The sequence below is a fragment of the Gymnogyps californianus genome, chromosome 1, assembly GCF_018139145.2.
Source record: "Gymnogyps californianus isolate 813 chromosome 1, ASM1813914v2, whole genome shotgun sequence".
Lineage (NCBI taxonomy): Eukaryota > Metazoa > Chordata > Aves > Accipitriformes > Cathartidae > Gymnogyps > Gymnogyps californianus.
Genome location: NC_059471.1, coordinates 2,701,973 through 2,722,355, shown reverse-complemented (window position 1 = coordinate 2,722,355; position 20,383 = coordinate 2,701,973). Strand labels below are relative to the sequence as shown.

General features: G+C 40.0%; 1 protein-coding gene across 1 annotated transcript in view; it reads right to left on the bottom strand.

Annotated features, from left to right (window-relative positions):
• Window positions 1-626: 626 nt before the first annotated feature.
• UVRAG (UV radiation resistance associated) overlaps window positions 627-20,383 on the bottom strand; it is a 98,725-nt gene continuing 78,968 nt past the window's right edge. The window contains exons 14-15 of the mRNA XM_050902689.1: window positions 16,174-16,265; window positions 627-4,353 (exon numbers count right to left, since the gene is read on the bottom strand). Coding sequence (XP_050758646.1) covers window positions 3,651-4,353; window positions 16,174-16,265 — 795 coding nt within the window. The 3' untranslated portion in view covers window positions 627-3,650. The remainder of the gene's footprint in view (window positions 4,354-16,173; window positions 16,266-20,383) is intronic.

Genomic DNA, 20,383 nt, shown 5'->3' with positions numbered 1-20,383 from the left:
GACAGATTGGGTGGGAGAAAAGTAAAAAACCAAAACAAAACAAAAAAAAAACCCCACCCCAATAAAAAAACCTGCTGCTCTGACGATACCTGGAGAGTCCCTGTGGCTCTTCACATTATGCTGCTTCCCACCAGCGACTCCGTGTCGGGGACAGTCTCCTCCCAAGACTTGTGCAGCAGACTCCTGTTCAAGGGGAACATAAGCTTTTTAGGCAGACATATGTTGCTTATTAGCTGGGATCACAGAAGGTGCTGGATGAGGAGCAATGCCTCCCTGATGAGGGAACACAGCGTTTCCACTATCCATAAAAGTTTTGCAAATCCAGCTGTCTCCCAGCCCCACCGTACGCCGTAGCTGTTTTTCCAGCTGCGTGCCATCTTTTTGGACGGAGCGTGAAAAAGACCTGCAGTACCATCTCGTGCGAAATAGGATTTGGAGCCAACAAGGCGGTCAGGTCTTCTAGGAAACCCTCTTGCTCAAATATTCACATTTTGATCAATACGGGCCTGACGAACAATAAGCCAAAGAGTTCGGGGGGCTGGGGAGGACACTGTGGTTCAAATCAGGCTTGTAAAGAAAACAAACACAAAGGAGCCATTAAGAGAAGACACACAAGTTGAGAGATACTAATCAGTTTTATTTTATAAATACAGATGAGCTTTCCCGCAATTACCAACATAGTTTTAATGTGTCATTTACTATGGGATATTCTGGTTTTGCTTATTTTAAATACCTGGTCAAGCAAGGATAAGCCAATGCTGTTGTGCTTGCTATAAAAATATAGTGGGATATGATCTTCCAAAACTAATATTCTCAAAAATCTTAGGAATTCCTAGTGAGGGGAAAAGATTGCTATGAAATGTTTTCTCCGCTTGAAGACATTTGCAGACATTTAACAGCGTCACAGCTGTGCAGGAACTGAAAGGCTCTTGACAGTTTAAAGCACACTGTGATATATCATCTCACCTTCAAACCTACGATTTGTTTCTCTCCCACTACGCTATTTTCAAAGTAATTTACGGGGGAAAAAAAAAAAAACAAACACAAAAAAGAAAGCTATGAGGTGGCTGCAGTCTGTACAATCCCCCATCCTCACAGCCACGAGAAGTTTGTCAATGCTTTCATTAGCCCTACGATGCTGTCGCCCTTCACACCACCTTCTATATAGAAAGTGATGAAAGCGGAAGAGAAACGTGGGGACAATTTAAGGCCTGCTAAAGATATATCCATAGAAAGCCCGTCAAAGAAGCTTTGTGCGACAGATGCAGAAATCAACCATCGTGTTTGACACATTAACAATTACAGGGCTCAAACAGGAACAGCAACACAACATCAGGGAGGAAAACTAGACTTCATTTGGTCGGGTGCAACCTGAGAAAATGTGCAACTAATGAAAAACAACAACAACAAAAAAGCCAAAGTCCCGCTGATGCTCTACGAACCTAATTTCACATGTCGCTTAATTGCACTGAGACACTCCTTGTTTGCCTACGAAACATAGCGACTTCACAACTACTCTTTGGGTTGCTTTGAAAAGTCACCGCCACGCACAAGCTAACGCCTTCCCGTCAGAGAGGAAAACGAGCGTGCCTACAAACAGAAGGGCTGTGCTGCTTTGAGCGTGCCAGATCCCAGCCCACAGGGTGCACGACTGACTCAACATTCCCTAATCTCACCTAAAATTATACTGCTATCAGAAGACGGTAAGATATAGTCACAGGACAGAGTACTTATGCCCACTTCATTAATAAGTGCTATGCTTTCAGATGTTCATTTCTGGCTCTCAGGATGCCAAAGCACAGTGAGAATTTCCTACCTCTCTCTCCTCAAAGATGATGGCAGTGCTTTAAGCTGCTGCAGCATTTGCTTTAGGGAAGCTCTTCATGAGGTTGGAACAAAGGAGCTTATTCGGGAAAGAAGATACTCATGAACGTGTCCAACTTCATGCCCAAGTTTGCACCTGGAATCACGTTCAATGTCTTAACAGAATCGAGGTCTCTGCTTCCGAGTGCTTCCAGCTAGCACATCGTACTGGGACAGACCAAAGATAATGAATCGCTGTAGAAAGGCTCGATCCAACAACTCAGTTGCAGACACAACCATTAAAAGCTAACAGAAGAAATGTGAATATAATTTTAATACAATCATTAAGGTGTTACCTGGAAAAATGCATACTCTAGAACAGTGCTATTATGTATATTGGTTCTTGCATACACGTCTTGCTTTGACAACAGATAGTTGAGATTACACATATCCACATTTTAAGAAGTTAATTTAGGCTAGCCTTATGGTGAAGTTAGGAAAAAGACTAGGTCATTGGTTCAAAAGAAAGCATAGACCAGGGAGGGAAAAAAAGCCAGGCATGATGAAGTGTTTTTTATTCTGCTATATATTTTTATATTTGAGAGCTCACAACCGAGCCCAAATTCTTGGGTATACAATAATAGAAAGCAAGAGCAATGAAATCCAAACTGAAACAAATACCAGGAATCACGAAGCAGGCTGCAAATTGCTTTCCCATTAATGCAGCTGAACACATGTGCCAGTGGTAACCTACCTAACAGCAAACTGCACCTCCAGCGAACCGCTGGAAGTTTCTTCCTTTAAAGTACAGATGGTTAAAAAGATATTAATTTAGATGAATAATGTTAAGTGCCTCCTTTCTACAGAGGGTGGAGCGATTCCACAAATTCGCCTAATTCCAAAGTGCCGACTGCATTTTTTTCAGTCTGGGTGTTTGTGAAGACGTCTGTGAAGTGCCTCACAGCACGCTGTCCCCGGTAGACACCTCCGAGGGTGGCAGCTGAAGCCCACTTAGGTAGTGCATTCGTTAGGTCTCTACTGATGAAGGTCTGTGCCCAACCGAAGTGGGGAATGGTCAGGCTGAGATTTTTATACGAAACCTTAGAGGCAACTTAGTCCTCAAGGCGTCTACTGGTAGGAACAGCGAGTATGGAGGAAAGGAAGGGGGGGAAAAAAAAAATATATCATTTCTGATTAATCAGGTGCAAGGAAACTGCAGATATCATACAGGTGCTCATTCTCTGGCAAGTTTACACCACCAACTGAAGACCCATCAGTGCAAACTAGAACTTCAAAGGCTACAGAGCGCAGCCAAGAGAAAGCTGTCCAATTATAACAAATTCATGGTATTCCTGTAACACTGACTACATTGCTCAAGAAAACACAGGAGTACATGGGAGAAGGTAAAGAGGTCTTACCATAAATGGTAATTAATGGTATTTTTAAATTAACTTTTTTTTTCTTCTGAAAAGATTAAAATAAATTTAACTCTAAATAATAATTAAGAAATTAACAAACATTCACAGAAGGGCCTGATCGGCACTAGAAGTTGTTTCCAGGAAAGCCTTTATAAATGGATTCCAATGCCTTAAAAAAAAAAATTTCCGACATATTACAAATACCAGACATAAGAGGACTGGAAGCAGAATCAAAATTTACCTGGGCTGTGAATATACCATGATCCTGTGTTATCGTGCTCAAGTCCATTTGTCTAACACCATAGGAATAGCTTTAGCTTTTTTATTTATTTTTTTTTTTATAATTAATATAAAGAATAAGTGCAATTTTATCTCTATTCCAGATCACTGATTTCACCTCAATGTCTGCTATCAAATCCCTGTCCAAGCTCACTTGTCCGAACTTTTACGCGGTCTGCGGAAGCTGGACATGTTTTCATTCAGTGCATAGATCCTTCGAGAGAACTCCTCAAACTCCCCTAGGACTTGTTCATCACACTCCACTGCCACGGCATGCTCCACCGGGATGGAGTTAAAGTCTTCTAGCTGATCACCCGTGCTGAACCCCGTCGCTTCCATCCCCATGATCTCCTCTGCTTGCTCCACGGTGCAGCAAAGGACAGGGCCGAGCGAGGGTCGAAACTCACAGGGCTGCTCGTTGCTTGCGGTGCCAGAGCACTCAGCAGGGAGAAACGCCCCATTTATTGCACTAGTATGTCCTAGGAAAGACTCCTGCTGCTCTTGGGTATTGTTTAGGCTCCTGTTTTCTCCATTTAAACTGCTGCACATGTCCTCGCCTTTCTTGGTATTTCCTTTCGAGGAGTCCATAGAGGTATCCAAGGAAGAAGATATCGATCCAGGTTTTTTATCTAACTCTCCTACGTGGGCTGTGATGGCAACAGGCTGTGTTAAAGCAGAGTTGTAACTAGGAGGAGGAGTTTTGTACTGTAGTCTTTCGTTTCCCGTGCTGGCTCGTTTTCGGAGTCCTTTATCTGGAGAAGGAAGCCCACTGGAAAAGCCAATATCCAGTCTGCCGAAGCTAGAGCTCTGTCTCTTTGGAACGGGAATTGCACTGGATGTATGGTGTCGATCACTATAAAAGAAGGAGAGGATAAATCACAGCTGTCAGGCATGCTCACGAGCAATACAGATGTTTAACCAAAGGCTGAAGCAATTATTTTATCGCAACTCCGGGCTCCGTTTGGCCAACTACTTGTATCCTAAAGTGCTAAAACCCCAAATGCGTTTAATGCTGTATGAACTACAGAAGACACCCCAGAGGACAGCTTTACTGAAAACCAGTAAGATCGTGTAGGAACGTTTACAAAGCTCTATGGTTTGAAGAGTCAATCACCCAAGAAACCACCACATTATGTTAATTCGTACTGTTAACACCATTTTATAGGACCAAGCTGTACTTTATGAATTATTACTGTTGACCGTATATTTATGTATTTATGGCCTGTACTGGGCCATCATAAACTCTTCAAAAGTGAGTAATAATGGCCGAATCCTCTAAGAGCAACTTCTTCCAACATTGGACTTTCCTGACAGCTGCACAAAGGCGAAAAAACCACACTAACTTTGCTATTTGCAGAGGATTATTTTTGCCAGATCTTCTGCTTTTCTGTGCCAATCATTCCAAAACTTTTTGGACAAACGTCAACCTCGGTTTCTTGAAGAACATGAACTAATCAAGCTTAATTTACAAGTTTGATTTTACTATTTAATACAGTTCCACAGACCACTTACACTGTCTCAGGGTCTATAATTTGGAACATCCGCTTTACGTCATCTGGGGTGTGTTATGTGAGTTCTCCTTCATCAGCTTAATCCTTATCCAAATATAATCACCATCCTATATGCAAATAGTATGTTGTACATTAACTTAAGCAACCGGTTCATTTTCCTTCCAAATTTAAAAAAAAAAAAAAAATACAGCTATTACTGATCTGCTGAATAAATAACTCCAAGATTCAACTGCTGTCAGTATGAGTCTCCTTCATTAACTCTATTTAAAAGAAACTCCTTCTGCTCAAGGCCTGATACATTTTGGGATCTGTCTTGCAGGGGAAAATCTTGGAATAGCAGTTATAAGTAGTCCCTAGGTGGATCCTTTTCCACATCATTTTTCTTTTTTTGCTCGCCTCTGTAAACAGGATAAACTAGATTGCAGAAAGTCCCTCTGAAAAATAAGCGTCCCCACGGGAGGGCAGTGTGGAGTACCACTGCTCTTTAATTTCCTCTCCCATCTTACCTCCTCCCAGGCTGCCCCTTAATACATGTGTAGGGCTTCCTTCTCTTCCCATAAAAAACGCAAATTACCTTAAGGAAAAGTTGCTTTTCAGAACTTACAGTTGCGGACAGTGAAGTTGAGAGATAAGTGCCGCACATGCAACTAGCAGCAAAAACATCAACTTTCTTCTAAGATTTCAACTGCTGTTTCAGACCTTTTTAATGCAAACTCTGCATAACATTGGCAGCTTTGCTTGCAAAGGTTTGGACCATTCTTAACAGCGGTGACAAAACAGAAAGCAGTGTGTGCCACAGATGCTAATAAGTGCTGTATACGTGGTCTTGGAGACTAGCCCTCAAGTCCCTTACTGACCAAGACTTTAAAATACTTCAACCAACCCCTACACAATCAACCATTTATTTTTAAAATGATGTAATACGACAAACACAAGAATCTGAGGCAGGACACTTGTGAACTTAGGCCATGTGCACTGCAGATATATTGGGGATAGTCTGTTTTCCCCTCCCCTTTCCCCAGCTTAGTGCTTTCTGCCTTGATTCAGAAAATAAATGAATACTCGGCATTACTTATTTGCTTAGATTCTGTTTATCTTAAATCTTAGCTAAGAAACTTTTTCACATTTCCTCTAGGTTTGCTGAATCTTCCTTAAGAAAGAGCACAGGAAATAAAATAGAGCACTATGTTTTCAGCTTTAACAGTGAAATGCAGCAAAACAAGGTATTTTGCTCTGTATCGAGTTATTAGAAACTTTACAATTAAATGGTAAATTTTAGGAATTTACCCAAATTCCAAGATGTGCATATATTCACAAAGCCAGACATCATTCAAGACACTTCTTTGGGTCCAAGGGCACATCATCCTATGTTTTTGTGTACTAATTCCTCATGGACGAGTGATAACTGATTACTACAGATCACTGTTCATTATAAGACATATATATGACACTGTTAATTATAAGACACTTTGCAATTAAGCAGATGGTGCTTTTCAGTGCAAGATATCTAAGGTTTTGCTGCCTTTCCCATTCCAGACACAGAGATGTTGCAGAGCTGAATTATCTCCCTTCTATTTGGGCAGGATAGCATGTAACATGGCGATCTGCACGTCTTCGAGATGTGGCAAGATGCACGTCCCACCGTGAGGCACAGAAACAAGGACAAGCAGTGGCTGTGTGCAATGGAACTGGGCAGGAAAGGCCTCCCCTCCTGCCCTCTTCCTTACAAAACTGAGCCCAAAGCACAGGCTGGGACCAGTCTTGCTGCTAAGAGAAGCCTAAGCCTGCCATGAGTCTCGAGGAGTACAAAGGGCAGTCTCCAGGCAGGAGAGCTATGAGCTTTGGGCTACAAGGGCTTAGATACGTGCACTGTGGTGATCCATCACGTTGTGGCTCTAAATGAAGGAGGCTCAAAAGAGAGATAGGCAAAAGTGAGAGATGGGTTCTGTGCTCAGTCTAGTACTTTAGGTTGGGAAAAAACACCCTGTTGCTGAAGTTTGCTTTGTTTTGTTTGCACTGTATTGTCAATTCAAGATCCAAAGGGCAACACACTTGCTTTTTGCAGCTCTAGAATGAGCTGTAAAAAAGTGTGCTCCTAAGTCTGGACCTATTTGACAAATCAGTTGTCTAAATACCATTTAAAATAGTGAGCATGTATGCAATTCAAATAGAAGGTGAGGTGTATGAGAATGCCATTCTCATACAAGCTCCTTTCAAACTCGAAGGCCACTTATTGCCAACCCTTTCCAAAAGAAATGGGCTATTCCCAGAACTGATTCCAGTATGACATCCCCTGCAACAGTAACGATAAAAATCATTCTGCTTGGTTTCTATCAAGATGTCAGGGATGAGTCAAATGGGAATGTATTCCTGCTGAACTGGAACCCAGGAGGACTGCAGATTCCAGAGAAACAACCCCATACATTTGAAATAAAAAAAAAAAAAGCAAGACTAGGAATAATACAAGATGTACAGGCAGAATAGGATAACTTTTTTCCCTCCATGTACAACAGAAGGCAGATGCACGGATGTATCACGTTAGTTGTTCTGCAGACTGTTGGGTCCAGATTCACCAAGGACTTCAGCAGCGACAGCTGGAACAGCCTATATGCTAGCGCAGAAGTTACGGTACAAGACACTGTATCCTTTGCAAAGTAAAGGAAGAGTTTGACGTCAAAGCATCAGGTCTGCAACACCCCGTACAGCAGTGAGGGCTTCCTATCTCCTGATCTAGGGACAACGACAAGAAGGGTTTATAGGAAATTCTGCCATTTCTCTGGATTTTATTCAACCATCCACAGGTTGAAATAGGCATTTAAGAGATTAAAATCTAATCCAGGATGAATTTCAAGCTGTACCTTGTGGATTTAAGTACAGGTGAGTGTTTCTCAAAACAGTCACAAGGCTATCTACTCTTTACACAGTATTTTAGTGATAAAAGCTCTTGCCTGAAATGTAAGCAGCCAGAAGAGGGTTCAGACAAGTTACAAACACAGTGGCCTGAACACCAGCCTACAGACAGGTTTGGAGTGGGCCCTCCTGTTGAATCTATCACCTTGCAGCACGAGATGCAAGGTCTCACAAGTGTAAGAGCCATCTCAGATGAGGAGGACGTGTAGGGAAAGAGCAGCGGAAAGCAATCCTGGGTTTAATCCTAGCTCCTGAAGTTGCAGAGGCACACCATCACGCAAAACGCAAGTAATTCTTGGAGAGATCAAACCCAAGGCAAAGCCTCTTCACCATCTGAACGAGTAATACCTGCTACTCTTATCTGTTGTGCTGGACTGTGCTTCAAACTTGCTCAAATTCATTTCTCTTAGATCAGACTCTTGAAAGGGCAAAGACTTAAGTACGGCATAAGACTGCTTAATTGGCAAACTCCAAATTACGTTCAGCAAGCGCTGATCAGCCCAATTTAGGTGCAACAGCAACTTTTCTATGCAGCAGAAGAAAGAAGCAGCAGCAGAAGAAATTTAAGTGTCTGAGTAAACCAACATGAAAACTGTGGTGTCTAATTAGCTCGAGAGAAGCAGCTTTACAAACTGCTCCGGTGGGCATATAAATTTAAGTTCCTCCTAATAAGAAACATGCCTAAATTCCTTTGTAAATCTAGGCCTTACAGGCAAATGGGTGAGAAATTAATTAATTTGCAGGACCAGGAGAGTTTTTAAAGAGCTTGTTATGACAAGGCTATTCAAGCTAACATGTTATGTATGCCTGAACAATACCTCTTTAGTCTAGCAGCCAAAAAAAAAATCTTCCCTTCCTTAGTAAGTTGAACTGGCAGAATGATCTATACTAAGTGATCTAACAGCCTAAATGTAGCAGCAATACAAAGCTAATCTCCCTCATCTACAAAATAACTTCCCAGTTAATAGAGTACATAAGGGCTGCCCCATAGGGCAGTAAAGCAGGAATGATCTTCATTTATCATGCAAGCATTCAAACTAATGAATTAGAACAAAAAGCACTTGCAGCCAGGTTCCTTAAACTACATGCAATGAAATGGACCTTACTTAGGACTGCACAACTAGGTTTTAAGCTGCTGGAGACATATGTGGGCAGATTTCTGAAACTGTCCATTGCTGCCAATAAATATGAATAGGATGGGTTTAGCTTCAGTCAGGAATAAATATGGGGATAACAGCCCAAATCTGAGAAAGCAGGAATGAAGTCAATAGAATGGCTTCACTGCTTATCAAATATTATCTAAGGCATTTAGATAAAAGTAAATATGCATGAAGGACTTTGGGGATCAGCCATCTAAGAGTTCATTGCCTACGCTCTAGTCACTGGAGAAAGAAAACGAGCACCGGAGAGAAGGGCGGGTAATACCCTATTGAGAGTCATTTATGATCAGTGGGAAAGTCACCCTCTCAAGATGCCTCTTCTTGACCACAGGGGCAACCTAGGCAACTAGTTTAGGCTGAGTGACGAGTGTCTAGAAGGCAAACATGAGAAGATGAATAGCTCTCTGTATACTTTTAAGTAGAACAATGGTCATAGTCTTGCAGGCAAGTAAAATAAAACCAAAATGGCTCTAGATACAGTGGGTTAAGCAGTTAAGTCAAGCGGTCTTTTCCTGTTCCATCACCTCCCTCTAGGTGAGGATGAGAAGTCAAATTGAGGTTTTGGTTCCAAAGTAATGCTTACAGAGAGGCACACAGCTCAGAAATACTAGGTTGCTATAAATCTTCATGAAAACAAGCAGCTGACGGAGGATCTCTATTCCATTTGCATTTTCCTTGAGGAAGAGACTGTACTGTTACCAGAATTCATAGCACTGCATCAGGGCAAAGAAAGAGATGTTTTATCAGCTTCACAGCTCATGGAATTAATAAAATATATTAAAAAAGCAAGTCACATCAGAAAACTATCATCCAATTGCCCAGAAACTTTAGAGACTGTAAGGTATCGTCACCAGTGAAAAGAGTTTGGCTTGCAGGAGTGTAGCCCTTTACTCTAAGGTACAACCTTGACGTGAATGACTAGGGTTGAGCTGGTTCAGCTTCCAGCCACAATTACTTGGGTCGGTCTTCTGAGACAGCACACAGATGTGGACACCTGTCCAAAAAGAACGGCCTGCGACTAGCGGAGTATAAAAACTGATTTGATGAACTGTCATCACGCCTTAATGACTTTTAGTCATCAAGTTGGATCACACTAGAACTGGTTACGTATAGGAGTACATATAGTTCCTATCAGGAAGCAGGATTTCTAAATTTAAAAAAAAAAAAAGAAAAGAAGAGAAACCTCACGTTTATTGGACATTATAGATAAGAGAATTACATCATCACCAATCTCAATGTTTCAATTGCATCCAAATCTCAAAAGCCAATTCATAACAGTCTAACTTCAGCTGTACGTTTTACTGGCAGCAAAGTTACAGAGTAGCTATTTTCTCCCCAAAATATTAGTTTTCACTAGTTAATAATTAGTCCATTTGGGCATTCTTAGAGACCTAAGGCACAAGACACAGACTCCATGCTGTAAACAGGCGAGACAGAGCGACTGAAGTAGGACACAAACATTTCTAAAGTTGTTTTCTTAGTGAACAGATGCTGGTTGTAATCTGTTTGCAGTTTTGATAAAAAGAAAAAGTTTCTTCAGTCAGATTCAATCGTGATTATTTAATCTGTCTGCAAGGGGCTCAGAGAAACTGTAAAGCAGTACGAGAGACAGAATACAATTCACAGGCTCAAATATGTATCTTTTCCTCCCCACAAAATGTTTCCTCTGAGGAACATTACTGGATCACAGCTGGTCAAAATACTAAATCTTGATTGTCTGGCCAAAAGCCAAAATCCACAGCTACAGCTCTTTGGTATGAGAATACTTTAAAAAAAACAACTTAAACACCATTTGATCTTTTTCGTTGCAAACTATGACCTCATGGCAGTAAGAACGCTAAATGAAGGTGTTTAAGTTGGTTTATAGCCATCTGAAATGTTTGAAGCTCCAAGCGCAGCTCCGAGCCAATATCATGTCAACTGTGCTAAAAAGCAATAATAGTTTCTCACCTTCTTAGAGATTACTGGTTAAATAACGCACAATAGTGACAGGGCTGCAAAGGGAGGCTGCCAATATGAAGTTAAGGTGAAATTGCGTCTTTTGGCAGCTAAGAAATTCTGACATACATTTAAAAAAAAAATAATCTTCATAAATTAAGCTACCAGAATTTTCTTAAACATTAAGTTTTAGGCTCCTCTTGAATCTAGCAGTATATGAATCAAGACATACCTTTGAAACACAAATCTAAGCCTTGGCACGCAAGTATTTTCGAGTCAAGCTTTTAAATGCAGGCTGAAAAGGACATCTCCCTGGCTACAGACAAGACCTTCTAAAGGAGTATCTCGTATTTGCCAGCATTAGATAAGCCTATTGTCTAATCTGTTCACTAGGAAAAAAAATCTCCTTCTCACTGGACTGCTCCAGTTTGCAGTGTGCTCTTTACTTGCCATTAATAACCACAAATACTATCCCTCAAAAGTTACAGAGAGTAAATAAAATTAAGCTGAAGCATAGGAGAGAAAATGAAAGAGTCTCTTGATTTAATGCAACCCTGATCTAAAGAGCCTGACTTGTGAAAGATAAATCTGAACATGCAAAAAGGAATAAAACAGTGTTCAAAATGTACAGCCGATGTGTAAGTAGAGATTTGGTCTCAAAAGCTGGAGTAAACTGCATACTCAAAAGAAAAATAATTTAAGAGAAAAACTGCATAGGGCCTTTTGCATCAGCAAAAGCTAATCTCAAAAATGAGCTGCTTTTCTGGAAGCCAGTGAGACTCCAGGACTAAAAAACTGGAAACAGAGAGAATTATTCCCAAAAGGAAACAGAAAAGATTTGGGGGACCACAACTGAGACAGCCTAAGTCAACAACAACTTTGGCTCATCATCTTTCACCTTCAGAGTCAACATCCAGATCTGATTTCAGAAAAATAAGTTTTTGCAGTTCTGCAGCCTCCATAACAGTGTGTGCGGGAACCAACAGATCTGTCTCGATTTCGTCTATATACAGTGCAAATAATATTTTGCAGTAGGGGTAAGGGGGAAGAAAAGTAAACACAGCAGAATATAGGTGCCAGGAGAGATATGAAGAGGGAAGCAGAGCTTGTAGACCTGCAAGCTTGCTGCAATAAATCACGTGTGTTGGGATGTGAAAACACGTATTAATCATTTAAGTGTCATGCCTGAGAAACCAAAACAACACAAATCTCACCAGGCAGTGGGATCCAGCAGCAACACAATTAAACCTTGATGCAAAGGCACTGGACTCTGCAGACCTTCAACAGGGCCAAGGGCTGCCCCAGAGCTCCAGCCAGAACAATGGAGTTCATGAAAGCCTGAAGCAGAGACTTTAAAGAAAAATTTGCTCTGATAGAAGGATGAAATAGGCGGGCTCTTCTACAAAAGCTGTAGGGTTTTTTTTTGTTTTCCTTGTTTTTAATCTGAAGGGGTAAAGAAACTATTTTGTACTCAAATCTAAACTGATGCTTATCAGAGAAAGAGGTTAAGCCTGAAATAACTATGTATTTCAGTTACCCTGAATATCTCGGGGATTCAATTCCATTCCAGACTGCAGAGAACTACAGATGTCTCTAGTCAAAAGCCAAAATGAGGACGATGCATGGGCTAGGAGTTAAAACGAGTCCTGTTCAAAGAGAAACTAAGTACAGTGTAAGAATTGTTTTTTACCAGTGTGATTATGATTTGACAGAACTTAAATTCAGTGAAACCCAACTACAGCGCTAAGAAAGGAAACTGAAGACCAGCAACAACAAAACCAAACAAACTAGGCAGTGCAAGTGAATCTGTAGATAAGAAAAACCCATCACTGCCTCATATGTTCCTGCTCTCATCCTGCCAGTGAAGGATAACCTGGAAATACTTTACTGACGATGGTTTGTGGCAGAGAGTATCAGATGACTCACCTACGGTATCCTGAAAACAAAAAATTCCTTCAAATCTTCATTTTAACAGCTGGTGGCTTTTATGCTTGTTTAAATATATGTAATCAAATATTACCCACAAGACAGTGGGCATCTGTACTCCGCTATGTATGTGCTCAACTGCAATGCCCAATTATGAAAGTCTAGCCAGTTTTCCCCTTGAGCTAGACTCCCTGTAAAGCCTCATTTCCATTTATATTATTAGGAAGTACTAAGAAGCATTGTTTAGAATCATTAGCCTTAAAAAAAGTTACAAATGAACAACTATTCATACAAGTTTTGGAGGTGAGAAGGAAATGAGGCATAGACATTCATGGGGGGGGAAGGAGGGAATGTGATACTCCCAGAGAACTATGCTTAATATTCCTATATGTTTTGAAATATTATCCAGTAAAAAAATGTGTTTTGCCTCGCTAATGACTGTTTATCACCTATAGGAAAAAAAAACCCTGGTTGTATGATGGCAAAACCTCTAAGGCGTAACTAAAGCTTCCATTATCAGTTCTTCAAAGCCAGCACACACCAGAAGGGAAGAACAGATACCGATGCTTTGAAAATGATTCCCATTTAACATGACCCAGAGTCATCCCACCTCTGCTTATTCAAGACTGAAGGAGACATCCACGACCCGTACCCCTCCCACTCTACTGATGAGTACACACAAGTGCTACAGAAGTCATGGTTTAGGTATTTTAGCCCTTCATTTTCAGATTTGCTTAGGGGACCACACATCACCTTAGGATTTTTTACATCATAGTGATAGATACCACACGAAAACTCCCAGTAATATTTTCCCGATGAAGAAAGCTCTTCTTTATGCATCTCGCTAGGGCACAAGAAGAAAAGCAGGGAGAATCTCTTCAGCTGTGCCTGAAATTACTGGCAGAATAAAACTGCACAAGGGACTGAGCTTCCTTTTCTCAGGGCCTGTTTACTTCCACTGTTTTGTTGGCTGAGTTGAATTTCCATCAAGCAACACTTTTTACAGTATTGCTCAAAGACGATACTTTTTCTGCTCCTGCATTTGTTTTCCTTTGCCAAGACTCTCCTCCTGAAGTAAGTGATTTGGACACTAGCTTAGAGTTCACATGGATCAGCATTTCTGTGCAAGGAATGAAAGATAACAAAGGCAAAGAGTGACACAGAAATAAGGGCTGCTAAGAGCTGTGGCATGATGACGTCCCATAGGATTTTCATCCCTGTTACCCACCAAGGTAGAATTTTTGTCCCAAAGGTCTGATATATTGAGCTGTGCTACTCCGAGGCACTAACTCTGTTTGAAGCCTGCTCTTATAATTTTCAAATGGAGCAATAACAAAAGGCTTGTTTTTGTATAAAAGGATGTGTGATCACATACTGTCTTTAGAACTGATGTGTTGTTCTTCCCATGTTCTGCATATTGCAGGAAAGAATAAAAAAAGAAGAGACTTCTAGAGCTTCACAATATTTTAGGACCCTACTAAAATACAGCAGTAAGAACGCCGTTGGAATAGTAAAATCCTTGGAAAGTTGCAGAAATGGGTACAAAAAGAGAAGGCTGTATATCAGCAGTTTGCCCACTGTTTTTTCAATCCAAAACTATTTATCCCATAACGCTTATTCTGCATTCATTTCAGACAAGTATGTCCATCACTACAAAAACCCACCTTATGCTCTGCTGCCTCCATACCTGTCATGCAGAGCATGGCAAGAGACTAGTCTGCATTACGCTAATAAAATGCTTTGCTAGTTCTGCTGGTTCAACATGCAAAGAATTCAGATATAATATGAATAGCACTAGAAAGCTTTAACTCCACTGTTAAAGAAGGGCCAGTGCCACAATGTTTAGTTTCATTTCACACCAGATTTAAAAACTACTTCAAGCCTAGTTTTGAGTCTCCCATAAAAGCCATATACTACCCCCAAAATATTAAGGTTTGGCTATCAGTGCTTTGTAGTTCGTTATCTTATCAGGAATAACTAGTTTCTGTTAGGAAGACTGGAAGTACTTTTTCACCTCAATTTAGCATAATATGTCCCAAAAGAAATTATTTCTCAGACCAATTGAAGCAGGGAGGGAGTCCATATCCATCACCAGAGCATCTGGCAGCAAAACCTGGTGGGGTGACCTCAGACTGGATGGTATTTTCAATACCTTGGAGCATCCAGGGCATCTGCATGGGGCCAGGTATGACACAGGGACCACACAAGACCTGTGCAACTTCGGAGCAGTGAATAATTAACCTAGGGATCCTAAAACAGCACAATGCTATGTTTGGGTGGGACTCGGGCACCCAAAGAATGAAGATGAGAATGCAGGACAAAATAATTCCTTAAGGTAAGAGGCTGCATGAGCACACACAATTCAAAGACCATGAATTAAAAAAGTGAGACTACAAAGCATCTAACATCTGCAGAAATACACTTGGTAGTGAATTGTGCCTTCCACATTTACTAAAGTTTATCTCAGTGGGTTTAAGGAGAATTGGTCAAGCCTCATCCTCAAACAACTGCTGCAAAATAAGCCTACATTAACTTTGGTCTTATAACATAGAAACCAGTCTGCTTTGACTTTCTACACAGACAGTGGAGAGCGAGTCTGGATGCTCCAGAGTGAATCAGAGCAGAAGCACTCAAGATTTCCCTGGAAGGTTACTGTAACCTTCAGTTACTTATTAATGTAGCTTCCATTTAGCAACAACACTCAACAGGCAACAGCTATTTTAATTAGCGGCAATTACACTCAACACAAATTGTGTGGATTATAATTCAAATTCCCATGCAGCTCACCTGAATTACACATTTAAAACAATGGGAAGCCAGGTACTGACCAGGCTAAGACCTGTTCTCCTAAGGTTGTTAGGCCTTTCTACTCTCCTGGACTATCATAAAACAGAAGATGCATCTGCTACCAAACCTGAGACACAGTCTTAAGAGAACGACTAATTCACCTCCCTCTAGTGAAGGACATTGTTTTTCAAACAGTCTTCCCTCCTGCTCCATACACCTCTGAGAAGTGTTGCAGGCCCATCTTGCAGAAGATATTATAAGAGCAGAAGAAAATAGTAGAATGTTGTGGACCTTTACATGGTCTGTATTTTGGGAAAGTCACAATCTTCACCAAGCATGCTTAACTCTTGTGAAGAGGAGCTGCTTGTTTGTGAAAAATCTTTACATCTACATTTTTTGTAGCATCCACCTCTTTCTTTTTAATTACAAAAAAATACTTACCATCTAACCATTAGCCCAAGCTCCATGAAGTTTTTCAGGTTAGGAAGAGTTTGCCTTAGATCTGGAGTACTCAGCCCATGTTGATATCTAAGCTACAAGAACAGAAAACACTAAAATTAGCACCACTTTCCAAATCTCAGATTCCAATGAATATAACAGTATGGTCAGTTAATCTACTAGGTTTTCAAAGAAAGTGTAGCGTTATCAAGCAGTTCCAAGCAATCTACTCCCCTTAAGGAAATGTTCCATTTAATACCCATAACCTCTTATTAGCAAAACCTACCCAAGAACAGCGACAAAATAATCAGTCAATCTGACTGTTAAACCTCATTACACTTTTTCCGGTTCCTATCCGTAACAGGAGAGCAGCCTCACAGCTTAATAAAAACACAGCCCTTAAGTGAAAAGGCCAAATCTCAACAATGTTCTACATTCACCGAATCAAAACATTTATTTGTGTGCAAGTGTCATCTGTCATCCTGGGCGTATCGATGTATGCTGGAATCAGTAGTGGAATTATTACAGTAATATCAACTAGTAAAAATACATACTGTCACAAAACTGATCTAAATCTGTGTTCCTTATACAGTTTACATCAAAATTTAAACTGCTGCAGTTATTCTTATAATTAAACCCAGCATTCAAATAAAATGCCATGTAGCTAAGAGAAAGGTTTCAAACATTGACTTTAACCCAATATTAACTCCTATATGGGTGCAAGCGTAAAAGATCCAATACACTGACTCCATTCAAACCGCAACTTGCTTTTACCCTCAGATTATCAAATGAAGTACACATGACATAACTGTCACTGCTGGTAATTATAAACTACTTCTTAAATAAGTCCCCAAACTAAAAATACCTCTGAAGAAAACGGCACATGGAAGGGGAAAAGTCTGTCTTTCTTTCAAGTTTGAATCTCAAAACTTTAGGGAAACTTTGCAGGGAAATTTATGCCTCGTGTGGTTGAAATATGAAAAAAAAAATCCCTAAATTCCAATATCTTTAAGACTATCAGAATGAAGCAGTATCAATTTAATACGCAGTTCTCAGCAGATGTTAACAGCCTCTAGAAGTCACAGCTGGCCTCCAATATACACATACAGTAACTGCACAAATTTGATTCTGAGAGCGCTACTTGCTGAAACATGGAACAATCCCACTCAAAGTTAAATTTGGTTTTTAGAATTACACACCTGTTTCCATAATTCATGAAAGTAAGGTGTAGGCAAGCATCCTCTAAGTTAGAAAGATTTCTGAATTCTCCCAAACAATGGGCCAATCAGTTTTTCACAGAAAGAGACTCTTGAAATTGGGAATGATTTCTATGCTTGCCTGCGTTTTAGAAAGAAAAATTGCTTTGGAAGAAGATCCTCCTCAGTACTGCATTGTACAACAGGAGGCCATTTATTACACAGTTTATTATTTCCATATGGACACAGCCAAGTCATATAGTGGGCTTGGATTCATATTTTCTGCTACAATGACAGAACCTGGATTAAGACAACCATGCAATATAAATTACTAAACGATCACCACATTCTCCTGATGGGATTACAGTGGATTTGGTTAACCAAAGAACTAGCCTGGGGCAAAAGAAATAAAAAAGAAAAAAAAAAGAAATCAAAAACATTACATTTGTTCCTCCTACTACAATCAAATGTTCATAGAATACCCCTTTTTATAGTCATCCTTAAATTCTAAGGTTTCAGAGCATGAAAAGAATTGGATTAAGGGATCTCCCTATTTCCAACAGCCAAGATCAGAGGAATGCGTGCGAGACTTGTATCAAAACATGAGCAAAAACACTGTTTCTGCTAAAACACATTTTCATATTGCAAATAGTAGAGATGTACAGTAAGTAAAGTTAAGATGCAAAAGTTTTGTGAAACCTCTAGAAAAAAAATACGATTTAACTTTATAAACTGCATTCTATTTTGGCTTTGTAATAGCTTAAAACCAAAGCAATATTCCCTTATTTGTCTGTATCAATACAAGCTGATGATGCTGTATTTACAAAACAAACCTATACATAAACCCAGAAGGTGCTGAAAAACTCATCTGCCTTCTAGTGACGGGGGGCGGGGGGGAATCAGTTGAGGCATCAGAGCTATGAGTTATTTCCCAGGTTTTAGTCTGATTCCAAAATTACCTCCCCATTAATGCAACAAGGTTAACTCCTGCTTCGCAGTGGTCTGCAGTAGTCTCACATACCCCAAAAAAGAAATCTCTCTACCTCTACTGAGTGCTAGAACCCACTACACGTACAGCGCACAGCAAACGGGAGCATGGAGGGAGAAAAAATGAGATTTCTCTTTTATTTAAAAGAGCAGAACTCCTTTTCCTCCTACTCTTACCCTCTGACAATGCTGCATCATTAGTAACAACTAGGTTTTTTTCCCCCCAAAAGTAAAGCATTTCTCATACGCCCTTCCTTAAGTTTAATATTTTTTAACAGCCAACACCACACATACAGGGATAGTTACTCCACCTCATCCAATAAATAGTAAGACACTGAACAACAGGAATAACCATCACCTGTGACCTGTTACAGTAGGATTCACACAAGTACCCTTTAACATCAAAATCAATTTTAAAAAGAGAAAAATGTAGGGAGAAGACAGCTGCTTTGCTCATGAGAGTTAAAAGGGTAGGAAAACAAAAGTAGAAAGAGGTGACCGTGTGCTGTCTTGATTCTCCTAAGAAACTGAGTTCAAATTTCAATTGTTGCTATTAAACATCACCCATCTCCACCCGCCCCACGCTAAGTTTCCAAAGGAACCAAGTATCGTTTGCAAAAGCAGCATTTTATTTAAAGATTAGATTGTTCCTTCAGGATATTACAGACCTGGCCATCCAAAGAAAACGTGCCTGTTTTAATTTGAGTGAACGAGTGTCCAAGATTTGTGTTCACATTTATGACTGTGTATACTCCATGGGACTGAGTAAATCATTAATGATGTTCAAGTAATAAAGTATTAATTGCCATTTCCTTACTAGTATTTAGCTCCTATATACAGCTTTGCTTTCCACAGTGCTGTGTGAAACGTTACTTGATTGAACAAAACCACGTAGTAAACATGAACTGGAAAACAAATAAGCTAAAGACATCAGACACTTCAGACAGGAGTCTGAGTCTGCTCTCATACCAGTTACTAGCAGTACGTACTCCACAGAAACAAGATGTAGCAGATGAGATGCATCATATTTTATGAACAGTTCAAGACAGAAGAACTTAAGGGTACTGATATTTAAGGAAAAAAAAAATCTCATTTTAATTTCTTTCAATTACACGGATTAATTCCTTTTACTCATCTCAAAGAGAGAAAGTTTCAACATTGTACTGTCCTTTGTTACTTTGGCTTCTATGTTGACTGACATCATTCAGAGTTATTTAATTAGAGATGTAAAGAAGTAGCTAGTCAAATGTAACTAAAAAAAGTACATATTCATGTCTCTACAAGATTTTAGAAAACAACTCTAGATTCATCCAATTTGATTACTTTCTCAGAAAACTTGTATTCCCAAACCTCTGACTCTCCAAATCTAGTGTAGTAAGAATTTCAGCATTATGAAAAGACTTTGAAAAGAGGATAGCCAGTATTTATAACTGTCAGTAGGTAACTGCCTAGGCTGCTTTTGTAAAATCTGAGTTTTTTGTTTGTCCTAAGACAGTTTCAGGAAGTACCTGTACAAAAGAATCTGAAGAAAGAGGAGATTAAATTTATATTAAGGCCAACTCTACCTCTGTAGAAGACCAGCCTATCATACTAGTGAGTATCTTATATTATACTTGCTATTTATTCCAACATCAAACTATAAATGTTGACACAAGCTTCATTTAAAACAATTCTCAGAGTGAAAGGCAGATTTATTCTTAAAACTTGTATTAGCTTTCTAATAAAATGTTTAAACACTTAATTTCCATCAAAGACTAAGAAAATTGTTCGAGCTAACACAACCACAGTGTTAGCTGTAGGTGAGGCATGAGAAAAAAATTAAAGTTAACTCGTAACAAGCTGGGCATAATTGGTTTAGACTCTCTAGGAAGAGGGGGAAAAAAAAAAAATAAATTCAGTTGCTCCAGTTTCTACCAGCATTTCCTTCTGTGCAATGGTTTGAACTTCTACTGGAAGGAAGCTGTCAGTGTTCAGCAGTGAATCAGCTCCACCCTGAGCGGCTCTAAACCTGCTCCTGCTACCCAAGCATC